Consider the following 21,268-nt stretch of genomic DNA (forward strand, 5'->3'; position numbering starts at 1 on the left):
TACTCATATACCAAGACTCATCAAACTGCACACTTTAAATAAGTGTAGTTTATATCAATTATAGTTCAATAAAACTGTTAAAAATTGGCCAAAAAAGAAAAATAAACATTTTGATTAAAAATAGATGTTTTTAATTCATCTCAAAGATGAATTAACTGTTGTAAGAATGAACCCATCACCTCTTGAGTTATATGCCATCTCAGAGCTGGTATAACAATCCTTAAAGGCAGATTATTAAAAACTAAGAAGCACTAGGGCACCTGGGTGACTCATTTGTTTAAGCATCTGACTCTTGAGTTTGGCTCAGGTCACAGTCTCAGGATCATGGGATGGAGCCCCTCATTGGGCTCTGCACTCAGTGCAGAGTCTGCTTGAGATTCCCCCTCTCCCTCTGCCCCTCCTCCTTGATTGTGCTCCAAATAAATAAATAAATAAATAAATAAATAAAATATTTAAAAACTAAGAGGCACCCTATAAATGTGTTAAACACTTGTCACACATTTTTCTTTTACATATTTAAAAAATATTTCAGTAGGCAATCTATTAATAGCAAGTATTTTTCCATTGAACATCCCAAACACTGAGGAACAGTAGAGTTCACCAGGATATACTTAGAAATGTTTTAGGTAGAAAATGGCTAGTATCAACAAGAGCTTTTTTTTTTTTTTTTTTAATGAACGCACACTAATTTTTAAAAATTGCTCACCAGCAATTCCTCGGCGAGCCATACCCTGGGGGTTAGGACATCACCTCAGACATCACCAGGCTCCCCAAACTGAATGATATAAGCACCATGGCACCTCTTCCAACTCCCTCCTTGCCATCTGAACTCATGCCTGTTATGTTCAAATATGCTGATATTTTCAACCACAGCAATACCTTTGCAATGCTTCCGAGCTTTCCCATTCTTAGCTATTCCATTTTTGACACCTGTCTCTTTTAAAATCTCATCTGCTCTGTCTTCTGCCTCTACTTTCTTCCCTCTCTCCATCCTATTTGTTTGCAACTTCTAAGGCGCCTGCCCCTCTTTGCATGGGAAGAAGTTCTCTCAACAAGCAAACTTATTGTAATGAGCTTTCTCACTAGTACTAAGGCCATTTGGATCTTCCCATAAAACAAATCATTTTCATCCAACTCAAGAATGTGGCTGTGTTAGACATGCTGTTTCAAAACTGCATACTTCAAGTTTCCATGCGAACCACTGCCTATGTCTTACCATGAAAACAAGCAAAGACTGAAAAGCAGTATTCCCCCAGATGTAGCTTATAGATGGCTTTGCACCTCAAAATAGTTGCCCTGGCCCTGAGGAGGCACCAATGTCTGCCTGGGTAGCAGTTCTGAACTCCCACAGCACATACCACCACCTCCAAAGCTTTGTTCCAAAAGATCCCGTTGCCCAGACCAACTGCATCAGAACCTCAAGGAAGTGAGACCCAGGATGAATCTGTGAAGTTCCCAACATGCAGGTAAGATGGAAAATCACTGGTCTCAATATGTCCTTTTTGCTACTGCTTCTTGTATGCTTTGTTTTTTGTTTTTATTTTTTTATTTTTTTAAAGATTTTATTTATTTATTCATGAGAGACACACACACACACACACACAGGCAGAGACATAGGCAGAGGAGGAAGCAGGCCCCATGCAGGGAGCCTGACGTGAGACTCGATCCCAGGTCTCCAGGATCACGTCCTGGACTGAAGGCAGCGCTAAACCGCTGAGCCACCCGGGCTGCCTTGTTTTTTGTTTTTCAAATATTTTATTTATTTATTCATCAGAGAGAGAGAGAGAAAAAGAAAAAGAGGCAGAGACACAGGCAGAGGGAGAAGCAGGCTCTATGCAGGGAGCCCAACATGGGACTTGATCCCAGGTTTCCAGGATCACGCTAAACCTCTGAGCCACCTGGGCTGCCCAGCTTCTTGTATGCTTTGTATTCTCATGGCACTAGGGCAATAACTGACTTCTCTGGATTTTCCTTCTCTCCTCTTCTAACTGTGACATTTTCTTTCCTCTCCCCAAGATTGGAAAATGTAGTTAAGATTTTTGGGTTTTTCTCCTCCAACCTGCTCAATCCTGGGAAACTTCATTCTGAGGAAAGGTGAATAACTTAGAATTCCTTAAGCACAGCAGGGGAGGGAATGATCATCTCCAGAAGCCTTAGTAGTGAGCTAGGAAGTTCCTCCCCAAAGCCCCCAGTGTAGGAACAAACAATGGGAAGCTCCAGACACCTTTAAGTCAGACAAGAACCTTGACAAAGTTGTGAATAGAAGGGCTTTGAAAAAAAGCCAGTGTGTTTTGTTTCGATATATAAGAAAATTAACCTAACTAACCATAAGCTAAGGTAAAAAGAAGTTACCATAAATGTTAAGGAATATTCTCTCCCATCTCAGTTTTTCCCTCTACCAGTATATCTTCAGTCCATGTCATCCTGCCTCCCTTCCTTCCCCCCACTGGTTATGGGCACACTGATGCCTGGAATGGAGCTGATCCCTGCTTTCCCACGCAACCTCCATTCAAAAGCTTCTAGTGACTTCTCTTTGCCAGGAGTGCCTGAAGAATCAAATGTAAAACTCCTGGCTTGGCATTGAGGGACTCCACGATCTCCCCTCTCTCCAACTTTGTCTCCCTTATTTCCCTCCGTAGCCTCTTCTCCAGCCAAAACTAGTGCATGCATTGTCCATTGTCCCACCGCCAACCCCACTTCCATGCCTGATCTCTTGCTCACCTAAAACCTGGAGTACCCTTTCTAGAACTTTCCTTCATTGGGGGCCCACATCAAATCTCACTTCCTCCGTGAAGACTGGCAATACCAGCAGCTTCCAAATCCAAAAGGAAAGACTGCCAAAAGAAGCTGGAGTTATAAAGTATACTGTGGGCATTTTACATAAAAAAAAAAAAAAACAGCTAGCTGCTAAGGGTAAGCTGGGGCATAGCAGTCATGGTGAGACAGTGAAAGAACAGGTGGCAGTTAGCTGTTAGTATGAACACCTCATGTCCCTCTGTGCAGAGAGACCAACAACCTGCAGGCCAAGGGCAGCCTAAAGATGTGTTTTGTTTGGCCCTGAGAGTGCTTTATGGATGCTGGCTACTAATACAAATTTTTTAAAAAACTGGAGCTTACACAAAAATGTGAAACTTCTGGTTTCTCTTTGAAAGGTCATAACATCTGGCAATGCTGAGTTCTGTTTCAATATGCTTTTGCTACCCACCCTGATATTCAGGTCACCTGAATAAACACTCATTATTTTTTCAAATTCTGTGGGTCAGCCAAGCAGTCCTTCTGGTCTAGGCCAACGTAACTGATCTGTGTGGTCATCTGGAGGAGATGGCCTAGGACAGCCGCACTCACATGTCTTGGCCATGTGTACCATGCAGCGGGCTAGCCAGGGCTCTTCCAGATGCTGGTGGTCAAAGGGTTCCAAGAAGCATCAGGAGAGTAAGCACCAATGCTCGAGTATTTTTCATGTCTCTGCTTGTGTCACATTGGCTAACGTCCCACTGGCCAAAGCAAGTCTCATGGGCTAGAGAAATTGACTCCATCTTCTGATGTAAAGAATTGCAAAGGCTCATTGCAAATGAGGTTGTAGCCAGGATGGGAAGAGTCTGTGGCCATTTTTGCAATCTATGATAGCCCCTGTAGCTATAACCAACTGGAGGTGGATAACCAAGGTCTTCTTCAGGCAAAAGACATGCCCTCTATGTCACCACAAGCCCCACTTTCCTCTCCAGCTGAGTCATTCTCACCTAGGCCACTGGTTTTATGCCCCTCCCTGGCCCCTGTGGGCACTTCAGCTTATGACCACCTGATTTTTAAAATTTATTTATTAATTAGAGACAGAGAGAGGCAGAGACATAGGCAGAGGGAGAAGCAGGCTGCCCTCCAGGAGCCCAAATCAGGACTCCATCCCAGAACCTTGGAATCAGGACCTGAGCCAAAGGCAGATAGATGCTCAGCCACTGAGGTGTCCCTGACTACCTGATTTAACTAATACTCTCCCAAGCCTTCCTGGTTACTCCATTTTCCTCTTGCAAAAAACTTCTCTGCAAATCACTATAAGGGAACACTAGGAGACCAAGAGCCTGAAGACAGGCAATCTAAAACTTGAATGAAAAGTTTTAAGAATAAGAACATTCAAAGAGAAGCACAGAAATATCAAGAGGTAATCACATATAGATCACAAAGTAACAGCATACAGGACATGGGCTCTCAGCCTCTGCTGCACTTTCAATACTTGGTAGCTTTAAAGTTACTGTTACCCAGGCCACACTCAGACCAATTAAATCAGAATCTCTGGGGTACGGCCCAAACCCAGATACATTTCTCAAAACTCTCCAGGGAATTCTAAAGAACAGTAAGGCTGAGAATCACTAGCATTGGGTTATTTCAATTTCAAAGCTGAAAGTGTTGGTCAATGGAGTGGATTGCCATCTTAGAATCTTCCCAAAGAAACACCAGGCAGAAAAAAGGTTCTAAAAAACTGCTTGAAAGGAAAGGGTGGATATGCATTTCAGATGACTAGGTAGTTTTTTATTAAGTGACCCAAACTAACCATGTCATGGTAGCTACCAAGTGTCTCAGGTCAGAGCCTTGCTTGGCTCAATGACTCAATCATCACAGTTATCTCAGAAAATGGGGGATTCTGCTAGAATTACCAGTTGGTACCAGGCTCCTCACTTTTTATGCCTGCCCGCCTGGGAGCAGTCTTTGAAAGATGTTGAGACATAAGTATGTGATTCCTGCAGGCGTGCATTAAGCCAAAAGCCTCACCCAGGACTTAATCAAGACTCTGGGCTATTTTCAACCCTTCTTGCATTTTTTGAGGTCTCAAGTTATTATTAGTTTCTTACATTCTTCTCTTATTTAGACAAAGAAACATTACACAGAAGGAGGACAGTGACAATCTCAATCTAAAAAGATGTTCTTGTCACAGAACACTCTGGTGATCACAGGTCCGTGGCTGTGCAGTACGAAGAGAGCACAGCCTGGGTTGGGTCAGAGCTAGAGACCAAGAATCCTTCCCCTCCTCTCTCTCCATGACCTGCTTTCCTCTCCCCTAAGGAGACATAGTAGAATTCGCCTGTTGGAAGTGGCCAGGCCTCTTTGAGAGACCAGCAGGCCAAAGAGGGAGGCCAATGCACCGGGCAGGGCTTTTCAACCCTACACAAGGAGCCAGCAGGCTACAGGGAGCCCTCCGAGAAGAGGCAGGAGCGATACCAGAAAGGCCAGAGCTGAAGAAGCCAGCTCAAGAAGGAGAGGAAGAGGGGAGTAAGGCACCCTTCACCTCCCACACGCTTGCACAACCCGAAGGAAATGAGGCACACATGAACGTTCCCAGCCGCCTGAAGCCTGGCTGTCATTACACTGTGTGCCAGGCACTGTGCCCTGGGCCTGACAGGGCCTCAGACTCCTCTAAGGGGATGTGACCTGTCATCTCCACCTTACAGCTGGGCACACCAGAGGCTCCACCAGGTAATGGGCCCCCTCATCCTGTAATTCACAGTTAGGCTTTTTCTGGATCAGAGCTGGGGCTCCAAGGACTGGAGTTCTGGCTCCCTCAGCACTCTTGAGTTTTCTTATTCAGTGAGAGGAACAGCCCAGGAATGGTTTGCTGGGAAGCTCCACGTCTTCCAAAGTGCAGAGCTGAGCCCAACGCCTTCGTCCCGCGGGGATCAGAAGAGCCGGGGCTGCATCAGCAACTCCCAGCCCCACATCCTGCAGCCTTCTTCCCGGGCGTTTCCTGCAAGGGGACCCTCGGATGTTTTTCTGCCGCCATGGAGCACAGTGCGGCGAGCACGGGCCACCCGCACCCGGGAAGCGCAGGGGCGCGCGCTGTCTTGGCACGGGAGCCCCGACGCGGGCCGGGGGCGCGGGTTCAGCTCGGCCTACGGACTCCGGCGCGCAGGGCTGCGGCCCGGGGCACCCCGGGGCATCCCGGGGCGCCCCGGGGCGCGGATGCCGAGAGCTCCCGCCGCCTGCGCGCTTCCCAGCGGAGCGGCCCGGCGCCAGGGCTCCCGCGGCCCGGAGGACGGACTCGGCCCGGCGGGCGGTCTCGTCCCTGCGCCCCGCGCCCTGCGCCCTGCGCCCCCGCAGCCCGCGCCGACCTAGCGCGGGGTCCCGGGGCTGGAGACCCTGCCGTCGGCGCGCGCTGCCCGCGCTCGGGGCTCCCGCTTACCTCCCGGGCGGGCGGCTCCTCGGGGCGCTGCGGGCGCAGGCGGCGCACCCCCGCGGCTCGGCCGGCCCCGGGCATCTGGGCGGCGGCGCGGGGCGCCGGGATGCGCGAGCGTCGGGGCCGCGGCGGACTCTGTCCTGGGGCCGCGGAGGCCCGCGCTGGGCGCTGCGCTCGACCCTTCACGTGACCACGGCGGGGCCGGCCGCGGGGCCCGAGGCTGGAGGACCGGCGGGGGCGGGGGCGGGGGCGCGGGCGGGGGCGCGGGCGGGCCGCCGACGGGTTGGGAGGCCACCCTGGCTTAAAGCCCCGGCCGTGGAAGCACCAATAAAATAGTCGTTTAAGAATTAAATGGGTTAATACATATATACTCAGTGGCTGGCCGTGGCGAGGCCCCGGTGAATTCCCCTCCCCGTCCTAGTGGAGCCTCCTAAGGCAGATACCTTTGGAGAAGGGGCGCAGACCCTCCTCCCTTCCCCCAGGGTCCCCATTTCCAGCTTGGCCTGGAACTCAGGGTTGCCAGAACTGATGGATTTTCCAGAGAAAGCAAAAATGTAGATTTTTCCTGAGACCGTTCCTGATTTTTTAAAATGCTGATCATGCATTTATTATAACAGTGCGTATAAAATACTCGAGGCCAATTCTGACATGAGCCTTGGCCAACAGGGTAGATGGTCCCTGGCTCAATACCAACCAACTTCACTGACACTTTCCAGAGAGGGAGGAGGCCTGGCAGGGCTGGGACTGGCCCTGGTCACCCAGCAGGAAGCATGGTGGTTCATCAGGACTCTGTGCTAGGTATTGACGGCTTCCAAGGTCCAACTCCAGAACTACAAGCAAGCAAGCAGATTCATGCCCCACTTCTACCCTCCACCAAAAGATTCCACTTCCTGATCCCTGGGACTGTGAATCTGTTTCTTTTACTCCTCAAGAGAGATTTTGAACATGTAATTTAGGTCACTCATCGGTTGATCTTAAAATACAGAGATTATGGGCGGGCTGGGTGGCTCAGCGGTTTAGCGCCGCCTTCAGCCTAAGGCCTGATCCCGGAGACCCGGGATCGAGTCCCACGCGGGGCTCCCTGCATGGAGCCTGCTTCTCCCTCTGCCTGTGTCTCTGCCTCTCTCTCTGTGTCTCTCATGAATAAATAAATAAAATCTTTAAAAAAAAATACAGAGATTATCCTGGCCCAATGGAATCACATGAGCCCTTAAAAGCATCAGACAGAGAAAAGCAGAGGGGGAGGTGAGAGATTAAAAGTCCAGGAAGGGTTCAATGTGCCTGGCCAGGATTCTACTGCCTTTAAGATAGATGAGAACTGCATGGAACTGAATTCAGCCCACAATCTGAATGAACCTGGAAGCAAATTCTCCCCACCTCAGCCTCCAGAAACACAGCCCTGCCCACACCTTTACATCAGGCACCTGAGACTCAGGGCATAGAGTCCAGCCATGCCTTGCTGGACGTCTGACCTATAGACTATGAGATAATAAAAGGATGTTGCTTTAAACTTCTAAATTTGTGGCAATTTGCTACACAGCAATAGGAAATGAATACAGGACACCAGCCTGCCTTTCAACACCAGAGTTGAGTTCTAGCCAGGAGGCTGGCCTGCTACGAGAATACCATGTGGCCCCAGCTCTTCATGGGCATGTTAGGCACTGCATTTGCCGCCACCCACCTCCTCTGATTATTCCCACATAACTCTAATATATCCCCTGCAAATCCTTCTCCACTTCTCCCAGTCAGTGGATTGCTTCCTCTCTGTCATCCCATGCTCTTCATGAAAACCACCACATGGTGCCTTAGTTCTTCTATTTGCTATATGCTGTCCTACCTTACTAGGACATAAGTTGCCAGTGGAGGAGAAAGCAGGAAACTTTCATCTTTGAATACCCACCTCCTGAGTAGACATATGGTAAGTAGGTGAAATGGCAAAGCAGAATTCATACCAGCTTGTAGCCAATGACCCATGTCTGCAGTATGTCTGAAATAATTCTTATAATGTTTATTGTGAAAATCACCTAAAACTCTGCATGCCCTTGAGAAAAGACAGTTATCCAATTTCTAGCCCATGTGGTGGCTTATGGAATGGTTGTCTTATGGCAGGTCTTTTAAAATGGATTTTTTTTTTTTTGTAAAGTGTAAATGTATTCATTGTAAAGAGTTGAAACAATGAATCAAAGATAACCACTATTAGTCAGTTGTGGTGACATTCTTCTCTACATCTTTCTTTACCTGCACACACTTGAATGCAGTTCTATGCAAATGAGATTACTCCTACCCTGTAAACACTGCTGACCCCCTGACCTACTGTTCACACCTTGCCCACCCAAGAACCCAGACTCGGTCAGGCCTCCACTTCATCTCCTACTAGAGAATGATCCTGCTTGGCTTAGGCCAATCTATACAGAGAGTTTTCCTGGCAACAGTTATTTATGCCTCTGTAGTGGTTAGCCCTGGCTACAAAGAAGTTAGAGCCCATGGGAAGAGGCTTCTTTCTCTTCCCTCCCCTTGTCCTATGAATGCAAAGGTAAAAAACATGTATTCCCAACAGCCACTGGCAAGCATCTTGCCACCAGTCTCAGGTGAAGATGATGCTGCAGACGGCACAGCAGAGAGGTGCAAGCACCCAGGTCTCTGATGGCCTCATGGAAAGACTACTTTTTGGAACCTTCCTCCCCTGAACCATCTGACCTTTAAACTTAGAATTATGTGAGCTATATTATACAGCCCAGGAGACAGAATGAAGTTGGTCTATATGGCTGATAGGAAAAAAAAAATCTACAAGATACTAAATGGGGGGGGGGAGGGTTCTTTTGTATAAATTTTGTAAAGGTCGTGTTTACTTATATTTTCTGATAAACAAATAAAATATGTTCCTGGGAGGATACATAAGTAAATTGTCATCAGTGCTTTCCTTTGAGCACACAGCAGGGAGTAGGAGCTTGAAGGGAGAGGTAAATTTTTCCCTCTTACACTTTCCTACAAGGTTTCATTTTTAACTATTTTACTTTCATATGTTTGTATATAGTAAAATCAACAGAGATGGAGGGATGGAGCTTAAATGGCAATTTTGTCTATTTAATGAAAGATTTTGTCTATTTTGTAATGGAAAAAAAAATTAAAAGTCTGGTAACCGTGCCTGAGAATGTGTGTTCCTGGCAGCTTCTCTGCTGGTGGGGAGAATGTACCTCTGCAGGGAAAGAATGAAACGGATTTAGAAAGCACAGCTTTTAGACACCAGTTACCAAAAAGCGCACCCCATAACAGTACCTCTGGGATACTGTGTAAGTTTGCTAGGGCTGCCATAACAAAATACCACAGACTGGGGGGCTTACACCACAGAAATTTGCTTTCTCACAGTTCTTCAGACTAGAAGTCAAGATCAGGGTGTTGGAGGGTTGGTTTCATCTGAGGCCTCTCTCCTTGGCTTGTAGATGGCCACTTTCTCCCTGTGTTCCCACATGGTCTTTCTTCTGTGTGCTTCTGTATCTAGATTTCTGCTTCATCTAAAGACAGCAGTCTTATTGGATTAGGGCCTTCACGCATGACCTCACATTAACTTATCTTGGTAAAGATCCTACCTCCAAATAGGGTCACATTCTGAAATGCTGGGGGGCTAGGACTTCAACATCGAATCTGGTCATGGGGAAGGGGCACAATGAAGCCTGTAACAGGTACTAATTCCCATATCCTCACTTTGGAACCAAGGAAACAGGCCCAGAAAGGATAATTGACCTGTCCCAGGTCACACAGCTTGGATGAGGCGGCACTGGGATCATAAACCCAGATGTACCAGCCCAAAGGCTCTGCTTTCCTCTGTATAGAAGTAGCTGCAGGGACACCTGGGTGGCTCAGTGGTTGAGCATCTGCCTTCGGCTCAGGGCGTGATCCCGGATCTGGGGATCGAGTCCCACGTCGGGCTCCCTGCGAGGAGCTTGCTTCTCCCTCTGTCTGTGTCTCTGCCTCCGTCTGTGTGGTTCTCATGAATAAATAAAGAAAGAAAGAATCTTAAAAAAAAAAAAAAAAGTAGCTATTAGGTAGTTTCAGCTGAGAAAAAGTAAGTCCATATTTAACCAAAGGATTCTACCTAATTGTATTTGCCAATTATTTCCTAGAATCCTATGAGATTTGGTACAATGTTTTACTTTTTTTAAAAGATTTTATTTATTTATTTGAGGGAGAGAGAGAGAAAGAGAGAGAGAGAGAGAAATGTGAGCACAGGGGGAAGGGCAAAGGGAGAGGGAGAAGCAGACTCCCCACGGAGCAGGGAGCCCGATACAGGACTCCATCCCAGGACCCCAGGATCATGACCTGAGCCAAAGGCTCAGGCTCAACCTACTGAACAACCCAGGTGCCCCGGTGCAGTGTCTTAAACACCAAGATGCCAGAGTCAGGATATGTGGGTAAAGACAACATAGTTGACAGTAGAGGGCAAATCTTCTCAACTCATCTACGTGACTGTGCATCCATAAGGCCTGCTTAGCCTTTGACCCCATCTCCCTCTCCTTCCTCTTATTCACTCTGCCCCAGCCTCATTGGCCTCCTTTCTGATTCTCAAACATTCTGCAGGGCCTTAGCTCCAACCAATCCCTCAGCACCCACCTGCCCAACTCCCCACCCTTGTGTTTGTTCAGATCCCATTTCCTCAGGGAGATGGGCCCTGACCCACTTACTCAATGCTTTAATCCACTCCTGCTCTCCCACTGCTCTCCTTTCCTGATCTTCTACTTTCCGGCATTGCCCTTATCACCTCTACTGCACCATATAATTTTTAATCTTTCAGGTTTATTGTTGAGTGCCTGTTTATGCCTGATAGAATTGCATCTCCATATAGGTGGAAATCTCTATTTTGTCCATAAATATTTCTCAAGCATCTGCAACAGTGCCTGAAAAATAGAAGGTTTGCAACAAGTATTTTTTAAAAAAGATTTTATATATTTATTCATGAGAGACACAGAGAGAGAGGCAGAGACATGGGCAGAGGGAGAAGCAGGTTCCTACAAGGAGCCCTATGTGGAACTCCATCCCCTGATCCGGGATTATGCCCTGAGCTGAAGGCAGACACTCAACCGCTGAGCCACCCAGGTGTCCCGCAACAAGTATTTGTTGAGTGAGAATTTTTAGAAGTGGTATGAAATGGTTTCAATCAATACCTTGCAATTAACCACAGAAAAGAGGAGTGTGAAGCTATTTCCAAATGACACTTTTCTCAAGGCTTCCTCCTCCCCTCCCTTAGGAGGCCCAGAGCCCCACTTTGCATCTTACCTGTGCCCTGATGGAGAGACGGTCACTTGTTTATTTCCCTCAAGCAGAAGGGCTGTTGCCAGAGCTGCAGTCTGACCTAGCTATGTATTCTTTGAACCCTGAAAGAGTTCAAAAATGAGGTCTGCTGTTTAAAACCCTGGTCTGGGGACGCCTGGGTGGCTCAGTGGTTTAGCACCTGCCCTCAGCACAGGGCGTGATCCTGGAGACCTAGGATCGAGTCCCACGTCAGGCTCCCTGCATGGAGCCTGCTTCTCCCTCTGCCTGTGTCTCTGCCTCTCTCTCTCCCTGTGTCTCTCATGAATAAATAAATAAAATTTAAAAAAAAAGAGCTAAAACTATAAAGCTCTTAAAAGAAAAACATAGAGGCAAATCTTTATGACCTTGGATTTGGCAATGGCTTCTCCAATATGACACCAAAAGCACAAACAACCAAAGAAAAAATAGATAAATAAAAGAATAGATAAATTAGATTTCATTAAAATAAAAAAAAAAAGCTTTTGTCCATGAAAGAACATTATTCAGTGAGTGAAAAGGCAACCCACAGAATGAGGAAAATACTGTATCTAAAATCATACACAGGTATCCTCTGCTTTTTGAAAGTTCTCATTGAGCCACTTAGGTGTTTTGTTTTTGTTTATTTGTTTGCTTGTTTTACTTAGCTTTATTGAAAGACCTACATTAGTATCTGTTTTCACTAACCAAAAGAAAACTGAAGAGGATTTTCGTTGTTATGAAAAAGATGAAAAGCAAAAGCAGCATTCAGCATTGGGTTATTTTTCCTTTTTAAGAAAATTTATTTAAATTTAATTAATTAACATATAATGTATTACTGGTTTCATAGATAGAGGTCAGTGATTCATTAGTCTTATATAACAACCAGGGCTCATTACATCATGTGCCCTCCTTCATGTCCATCACCCAGTTACCCTGCCTCCTCCTCTCCAGTGACCCTGTTTGTTGCCTATGATTAAGAGTCTCTTATGGTTTGTCTCCCTCCCTGATTTCATCTTGTTTTGTTTTTTCCTCTCTTCCCCTATGATCCTCTGTTTTGTTTCTTAAATTCCACATGAGTGAGATATATAATTGTCTTTCTCTGACTGACTTACTTCACTTAGCATAATATCCTATAGTTCCACCCACGTCATCGCAAATGGCAAAGATTTCATTTTCTAGGGTTGAGCAATATTCCATTATATATATATATATACACACCAATTCTTTATCCATTCATCTGTTGGTGGACATCTTGACTCTTTCCATAATTTGGTTATTGTGGACATTGCTACTAAAACATTGGTGTGTGGGCAGCCCGGGTGGTTTAGTGCCGCCTTCGGCCTTGGGTGTGATCCTGGAGACCCAGAATCGAGTCCCATGTTGGGCTCCCTGCATGGAGCCTGCTTCTCACTCTGCCTATGTCTGCCTCTCTCCCCACCCCCACCCCCGTGTCTCTCACGAATGAACAAATAAAATCTTTTAAAAAAATAAAATAAAAAATAAAACATTGGGGTGCAAGTGCCCCTTCAGATCATTACATTTTTATCTTTGGGGTAAATACCCAGTAGTGCAATTGCTGGATCAAACGGCAGCTCTGTTTTCAACTTTTTGAGGAACCTCCATACTACTTTCCAGAGTGGCTGCACCAGCTTGCATCCCCACCAACCCAGAAAGCGTTCTCCTTTCTCCACAAACTCAATTTAGCCATTGCGACAGGTATGAAGTGGTATCTCACTGTGATTTTAATTTGTATTTCCCTGGTGCCAAGTGATGCTGAGCATTTTTTCCTGTCTGTTGGCCAATTTGTTCAGCATTGGGTTTGCTTTGAGCCCTAGAGGCAGCGTGTACCCTGAGCAGCGAGAATGGCGCCACCACACTCCTTTCCTAGGAGCTACACTCAGCATCTCAGCATCCAGCTGCCATACTTAAGAACTCTGTCTTTGAACACATGTGCTTTATCTCAACTTATTTCGTGCATCCATTAACAAGATGTGTCCTAAGGTATCCGAAAAGTCTAAGAGGTTATTTTCGGGGTCTCAGAACACTCAAAAATATTTCCATATAAGTTGACCCTTAAACAACATGGGTTTGAACTGTGTGGGCCCAACTTATATGCAGATTTTTTTTTTTTGAGACAAATACAGTATAGTATTGGAAATTTATTTTCTCTTACGATTTTCTTAATATTTTCTTATTTCTAGCTCACTTTATTGTAAGAACACAGTATATAATACATATAACAAACAAAATATGTGTTAACTGTTTATGTTATCAGTAAGGCTGCCAGTAACAGCAGGCTATTACTACTTATCTTTTTGGGAGGCAAAAGTTATATATGGATTTTTGACTGCACAGGAGGTTGGCACCCCTCACCCCCATATTGCTCAAAGGTCAACTGTAAATTAATAGTAACTGCTTCTTCACTTTACACCATTTTAGATTTCTTAGGAATATTCTGCCTTTGGATAGTGGGGAAAACCTATATCTGATAAGGGTCTAGTATTCCAAATATAGAGAGAACTCTTACAACTCATCAACAACAACAAAAAAGGAACCCAAGTTTTTAAACTGGGAAAAGGACTTTTCTCCAAAGAAGATAAAAAAACGGCCAATAAACACATGAAAATATTCAACATCATTCATCATTAGGAAAACACAAATCAAAATCACAATGATATACCACTTTGTATTCAGGAGAATATCCATAACAAAATCAAAAATAGAACAAAGTTGGAGGACTCACATTTCCTGATTTTTTAAGTAGGCTCCACACCCAGCATGGTCACATTTCCTGATTTTTAAATTACAACAAACCTACAGTAATCAAACAGTGTAGGACTAGCATAAGGACAGACAGATAGATCAAAGGAACAGTCTACAAAGTCTACAAATAGGGGCACCTGGGTGGCTCAGTCAGTTAAGCGTCTGCCTTTCGCTCAAGTCATATCCTGGAGTCCTGGGACTGAATCTCACATTGAGCCCCTTGCTCAGCAGGGAGCCTGCTTCTCCCTCTGCCCCTCCCCCTCCCTGTTATCTCTCGCTCTTCCTCAAATAAATAAATAAACTCTTTTTAAAAAATCTACAAATAGACTCTCACATATATAATCAATTTTCAGCAAGAGTGAATGAGAGAGGGACAGTCTTTTCAACAAATGATGCTGGGACAACTGGATATCCACATGCAAAAGAATGAAGTTTGACTCTTATCTCAAACCATATATAAAAATTAACTCAAAATTCATCAAAAACATAGGGGAATATCTTTATGACATTGGACTTGCAAAGATTTCTTGAATATGACATCAAAAGCACAGGCAACAATAAATATAGGTAAATTGGACTTGATCAAAATGTAAAACTTAAAAAAAATGTAAAACTTTTGTGCATCAAAGATGCTATTAAGATAGTAAAAAGACGGGATCCCTGGGTGGCGCAGCGGTTTGGCGCCTGCCTTTGGCCCAGGGCGCGATCCTGGAGACCCAGGATCGAATCCCACATCAGGCTCCCGGTGCATGGAGCCTGCTTCTCCCTCTGCCTATGTCTCTGCCTCTCTCTCTCTCTCTGTGACTATCATAAATAAATAAAAATTAAAAAAAATTAAAAAAAAAAGATAGTAAAAAGACAACTCACAGAATGGGAGAAGATGTTTGCAAAGTGTATATCTGATAAGGGATCAATATCCAAAATATATAAAGAGCAACTAAATTCAACAACAAAAAAATGCAAACAACATGATACAAAAATGGGCAAAAAACTCTAAAAGACTTTTGTCCAAAGAAGACATACAAATGGCCATTAAGCACATGCAAATATGTTCAACAACATTAATCAGGGAAATGCCGATTAAAACCACAATGAATAGCACCTCACACCCATTAGGATGACTATTACCAAAAAAAAAAAAAAAAAAAAAGGAAAATAACAGGTGTTGGCAAAGATGGAGAAATTGGAACCTTGGTGCATTGTTAGTGGGAATGTAAAATGGGGCAACCTATGTGTAAAACACAGTGGGATTTCCTCAAAAAGCTAAACACAGAAGTACCATATGATCCAAAAATTCCAATTCTAGATATACACCCAAAAGATCTGAAAGTAGGACTTAAACATATACTTGAATACCAACATTCATAACAGTAGTATTCATAAAAGCCAAAAGGTGAAAACAACCCAACCCATCTGTCAGTGAATGAACAAAGAAAATGTAGTATTTACCTATACTGTAGAATATTATTTAGTTGTGAAAGGGAATTAAGTTCTGACACATGCTACAATATGGAAAAACCTTTAAAACATGTTAAATGAAATAAGCCAGGCACAAAAGGACAAATACTGTATGATTCCACTTATATGAGATACCTGGAATAGATAAATTTATAGAAATAGAAAGTATAATAAAGGGTACTAGGAGCTGTAAAAAAGGGAGAAGAGAGAGTTATCTAATGGGGACACAGTTTTTGTTTGGGATGATGAAAAAGATCTGGAAATGGATATTGGAATAGAGTTGGAATGGCTACAACATTGAATGTACTCACTGCCACTTAAAAATGGTTAACATGGCAAATGTAATGTTACATATATTTTGCCACAATTAAAAATTTCAAAAATACCGCATATATTACAGTTCAGACCTTGTGCTGTAAAATTCTATGGATTTTTAACAAATGCATAATGTCACTGTAATATTATAGTAATAATGATAATTATTGTATCATATGTAACATTTTGTCACCCTAAAAAATCTGCTATGCTTTACCTACTCAACAATTCTCCCTCCCCACAAACCCATGGTAACCACTTATCTCTTACTGTCTCTATAGTTTTGCCTTCCCCAGAATGCTATGTAACTGGAACCAGGCAGGATGCAGCCAGCTGTATAGAGCAGCATCTTGCACTTAGCAATATGAGTTTAAGGTTAATCCATCTCTTCTCATCGCCTGATAGCTCATTTCTTCTTATTGCTAAATAATATTCCATTGTATGGATGGAGCACAGCTTGTTTAACCTTTCATGTATTAAAGAACATCTCGGTTGCTTTCAAATTTTGGCAGTAATGAATAAAACTGCTATAAACACTCGTGTGCAGATTTCATGTGGACATAATTTCAAATCAATAGGTTTATCTTTTATTTTTAATTTTTAAGTTAACATAAAATTAACTTTAAAAAGTTTGTAATTTTGTAAGTTTTAACACATATATAGATTTGAGTACAGAAAATTCCATGACCCTAAAAAACTCATTTGTGCTACTCCTTTGTGGTCAAGTCCTTCTCGTTCCCAAACCCTCAGCTACCACGGATTTGTTCTCCAATCTATAGTTTTGCCTTTTCTAAAATCTCTTATACATAGAATCATATGATTTTGAGTCTGGTTTCTTTCACATAGCAAAATGCTTTAAAGATTCATCCCTGTTGCTGGATGCATCAAGAGTAATTCCTTTTTACTGCTGGGTGTACATTGTATGGATGTTCCATAATTTATTCACCCACTCACCTATGACAGAACATGTGGTCTTTCCAATTTCTGGCTACTATGAATAAAGGTGCTCAAAAGATTAATGTACAGATTTGGGGTCAATATAAATTTTCATTTCTCTAGGAAAAATGCCTAAGAATGGAATTACTGGTCAACTGGTCAAGGCATGTTTAACTATTACAAAAGATTGGTAAACTGTTCTCAGACACTATACCATTGTGCATTCCCACTAGCAATGTATAAGAGTTTTAGTTTCTCAGAACGCCTATCAACATGCTTGGAACTGTCATCTGAAAAATGTTTTAGCTGTTTTAATAGGTGTGTAGTGCTACTCATCACAGTTTTATTTTTATTTTTTTAAAGATTTGTTTATTTATTTATTCATGAGAGACACAGAGAGAAACAGAGAGGCAGAGACACAGGCAGAGGGAGAAGCAGGCTCCACCCAGGGAGCCTGACGTGGGACTCCATCCTGGGTCTCCAGGATCATGTCCTGGGCTGAAGGCAGACACTGAACTGCTGAGCCACCCAGGGATCCCTCATCATGGTTTTAATTTGCATGTCCCTAATGACTAATAACATTGCACATTATTTCATGTGCCTATCTTCTGTATATCTTCTCTGGTAAAGTGTCTGTTTAAATATTTCCCAATTTTATATGGCTGTTTGTTTTCTAGTGTTGAGCTTTGAGAGTTCATTACATATTCTGCATATAGTTTTTGTTAGGTATGTGATTTTAAAATATTTTCCCCAGCCTTTGGCTTGCCTTTTATTTTTTTAATAGTATCTTTGGCAGAGAAAAGTTATGTAATCTTGATCAAGTTCAATTAATAATTGTGCTTTCGATATCATAATAAGAATTCTTTGCCTAACCCAAGTTCATGAAGGTTCTCTGTTATGTTTTCTTCTAAAAGTCTACAACTTTATGTTTTATATTTAGACCTATGATACATTTTGAATTAACTTTATATACAGTATGAGGTGAGGTTCGAGACTCATATTTTATTTATGGATGTCCAATGATCTAACACCATATGTTGAAGACTAATCTATGCCTGCTGAACTGTCATCCTTGTCAAAAATCAATTCACCAGAGGTACCTGGGTGGCTCAGTCAGTTAAGCATCTGCCTTCAGCTCAAGTCAGGATCTCTGGGTCCTGGGATGGAGCCCCCGCATTGGGCTCCCTGCTCAGTAGGGAGTCTACTTCTCCCCGCCCTCCATCACTGCTGTGCTTTCTCTTTGTCTCTCTCAAATAAATAAATAAATAAATAAATAAATAAATAAATAAATAAATAAGTAAATAAGTAAATAAAATGTTTAAAAAAAAATCAATTCGGGGCACCCGGGTGGCTCAGTGGTTGAGTGTCTGCCTTAGGCTCAGGTCATGATCCTGGGATCCTGGGATCGAGTCCTGCATCAGGCTCCCTGCAGGGAGCCTGCTTCTCCCTCTGCCTATGTCTCTGCCTCTCTCTCTGTGTCTCTCATGAATAAATAAATAAAATCTTTTTAAAAAATCGACTCACCATATTTAGGTGGATCTATTTCTGGAATTTATCCTGCTCTATGTTAGTATCTTCTAAAAGTTGAAGCAGAGAAAGATCTTATGCCAATAGTACATATGAGGAAAAGGTTAACAGAAATCCTCTGTACAGGCAAAATTGACATTGGATTAACTATCTAGCCCCTTTCCCCTAGAAACTTCACAGAACTGGAATGTTTACACTCTATGTTAAAAATGAGCCCTGATTGGTAAAATGCCTCTGGAGTACAAGGACCCATGAATGGTGTATTAATGCCTGGTAGGAAGCCATGGCTCTGGGCCTCCCTGGGTATGGGGACTTGTAACTGGGATTTGTGGCCCTGGAAGCTCTGTCTGCAGGACTATGTGCAGAACTATGTGCAGGATGTCACAATACCTAGTTGGGACATGAGCTTGGCTCTCACTCCCACCTCTATTATCTCATTCTCTCACATTTAAGCACCCCTGTGGACTGCTCTGTGCCATCTATGAGACTACTGCTTAAGAAACATACCTGACTGCCATGTCAGAACACCATATCCCAACGTCTATTCTTGGTGAACCCAATGCCAAGCATGGACTATTACAGTCATTGAATATGATTGCCTAGTTAAACCTAAGACCAGCTGCTGGTTAGCATAACAGTAACCAACTAATTCTGCCTTGTACCACTTCATGTAATACATCTGTTTCACTGTTAAAATACCTATGGTCAAGAATAGATTTGTTTGAGGTCTGTGTGTAATTAGAAAAATAGTTATACTTCACCTCCTAGTAATGCCTAACCTAAACACCATCCTCTCCTCACTGTAATACATTTATACTTGCTTTTGTTCAGTGTCCCAGTAGATAAAAATAGTCAACATTACTTGCTTTCACCTGGGAAAATTAATGGTTCACTTGGACCCAGTAATTCACTAAAGCCTCATCATGGTTAAACCAATACTCTTAAGGGGGCCACCTGGGTGGCTCAGGTGGTTAAGCATCTGCCTTCAGCTTAGATCATGATCCCTGGGTCCTAAGATCCAGCCCCGTGTCAGTGTCAGGCTCCCTGCTTGGCTCTGCCCCTTCTCACCCTACCCTCCCACTCACTCACTCATGCTCTCTCTCTCAAGTCAATAAAAAAAATCTTAAAACACACACACACACACACACACACACAAAACAACCCAAGACTCTAAGGATATGCTATTCCTATAGGTGACCACTCTGATTGTATATATAAATGACTTCCTCTGAGGTTCTCCTGAGGTAGATGATTCTAAGAGTTGCTATAAGTATTTGCTCACTACAGGAAGACATGTCAGCTAAAGAAAAGACAGTATTTAAGAGATTACAAAGACATGTCAGCTGAAGGAAAGACAGTCAGCTGAAGGAAAGACAGTATCTAAGGAGAGATTACAAATTATCAAAATTACCCAAAACCAACCACTAGAAGACAGTAAAAAAGAATTCTGAGATTAACTGGATATTACGCACAATGGGTACCAAATTTTTCTGAAATAGCAAGGACTTGACACCATTTGACTAAGCCAAACCTTTTAGAACCTCTTTCATGGAATGGAAAAAGTAGCAATGGAAAAGGCTTCCTATGGTCTAACAAGATCTGTCTACAATCTCCTAAACTGTATCTCCCAGACTGTCATAAAGCTTCCTTTTGTATGTACATGAAAGAAAAGGTTAGGTCACGATCTAAAGCTCTTATCACACACTACATATCAGAGATCTATCGCCTATGATTAACCCATCTTTTGACATAGTATTTAAGGTATATCCAATTGTCTTAGAGCAAATGCAGCTTTAGCTAAATTAGTAGACACATCTTCAGATCTTGTACGGGAACTTTTAAATCTGATGGTACCACATGCAGCACAGTTCTTACTTCTAACTGAGATCATCTATCATTTTTCTGCTACTTAACTATGAAATACTGTCACTTTTGCCTTCTCATATACTGTTCTTTGTTGTAATATTCTGAAAGTAGCAACTTTTTTCTGGAGGTATAAATAGTATTTTTGTAAATAGCCTCCTGATGATTATGATTCTGCCTATAAAATTTGCCCTACTTTGGGTGATCATCAACAACTGGAACCTCACTTTGACCAACATAATAAATGAGTCCAGCCCTTGGAGCTCAACAGTGGTTAGTTGTAGATAGAAGAATAACCTTGGAGTTTGCACTATTGCTAATGCCCCATATCTACCTAGATTTTGTTCCACAGGCAAGATAGAACAATCCATAACCAAACTTAAGGGGAGACGCAACCCGGCTACTCAACGTAGACTCAGGAAGTTAGTGGGATTTGTCTTCAAATCTGGGATATACTGGGTCATGATTTCTATGTGCCTTCCAGTCCCATCTTATAATATTCTTATTTATTCTTGTTTGTCTCATAGTCACTTAACATCTGTTGCCCGGAGTCACAAATGTACATCAATCAAAGTCTAAACAAAATGAAAACATGTTGATTGATACTCAATTGTTAATCAGACTTCTAGAAATGAAACTTCATCTTCAGGAAGGATCAGTGAGAGAACTCTGCCTAGTTCCTAGAGTATTTCCTGAAATTCTAATGAATGAAAGATTAAAAAGAGGGACTGAGGAAAAAAAATTTCTATCCCTCTACAAAAAATGATCTGCCCAAAACAATGAATAACTACTATAATTGGTTTTAAATGCATCCTGATTAATCCATGACAACTTCATATCAGTAATCACACTTCTTTTTTTAAAGATTTTATTTATTTATTCATGAGACACACACATACACACACACACACACACACACACACACACACACAGGCAGAGACACAGGCAGAGGGAGAAGCAGGCTCCATGCAGGGAGCC

General features: G+C 43.1%; 1 protein-coding gene across 2 annotated transcripts in view; it reads right to left on the reverse strand.

Moving 5' to 3' along the window:
- LOC144280879 (two pore channel protein 2-like) overlaps nucleotides 1-6,303 on the reverse strand; it is a 39,648-nt gene extending 33,345 nt beyond the window's left edge. The window contains exon 1 of one of the 2 annotated variants that reach the window (XM_077843338.1): nucleotides 6,170-6,303. In XM_077843338.1, coding sequence (XP_077699464.1) covers nucleotides 6,170-6,244 — 75 coding nt within the window. In that variant the 5' untranslated portion in view covers nucleotides 6,245-6,303. The remainder of the gene's footprint in view (nucleotides 1-6,169) is intronic. The other variant, XM_077843339.1, reaches the window with a different exon arrangement.
- Nucleotides 6,304-21,268: the final 14,965 nt, after the last annotated feature.

This window comes from Canis aureus, chromosome 12, assembly GCF_053574225.1.
Source record: "Canis aureus isolate CA01 chromosome 12, VMU_Caureus_v.1.0, whole genome shotgun sequence".
NCBI lineage: Eukaryota > Metazoa > Chordata > Mammalia > Carnivora > Canidae > Canis > Canis aureus.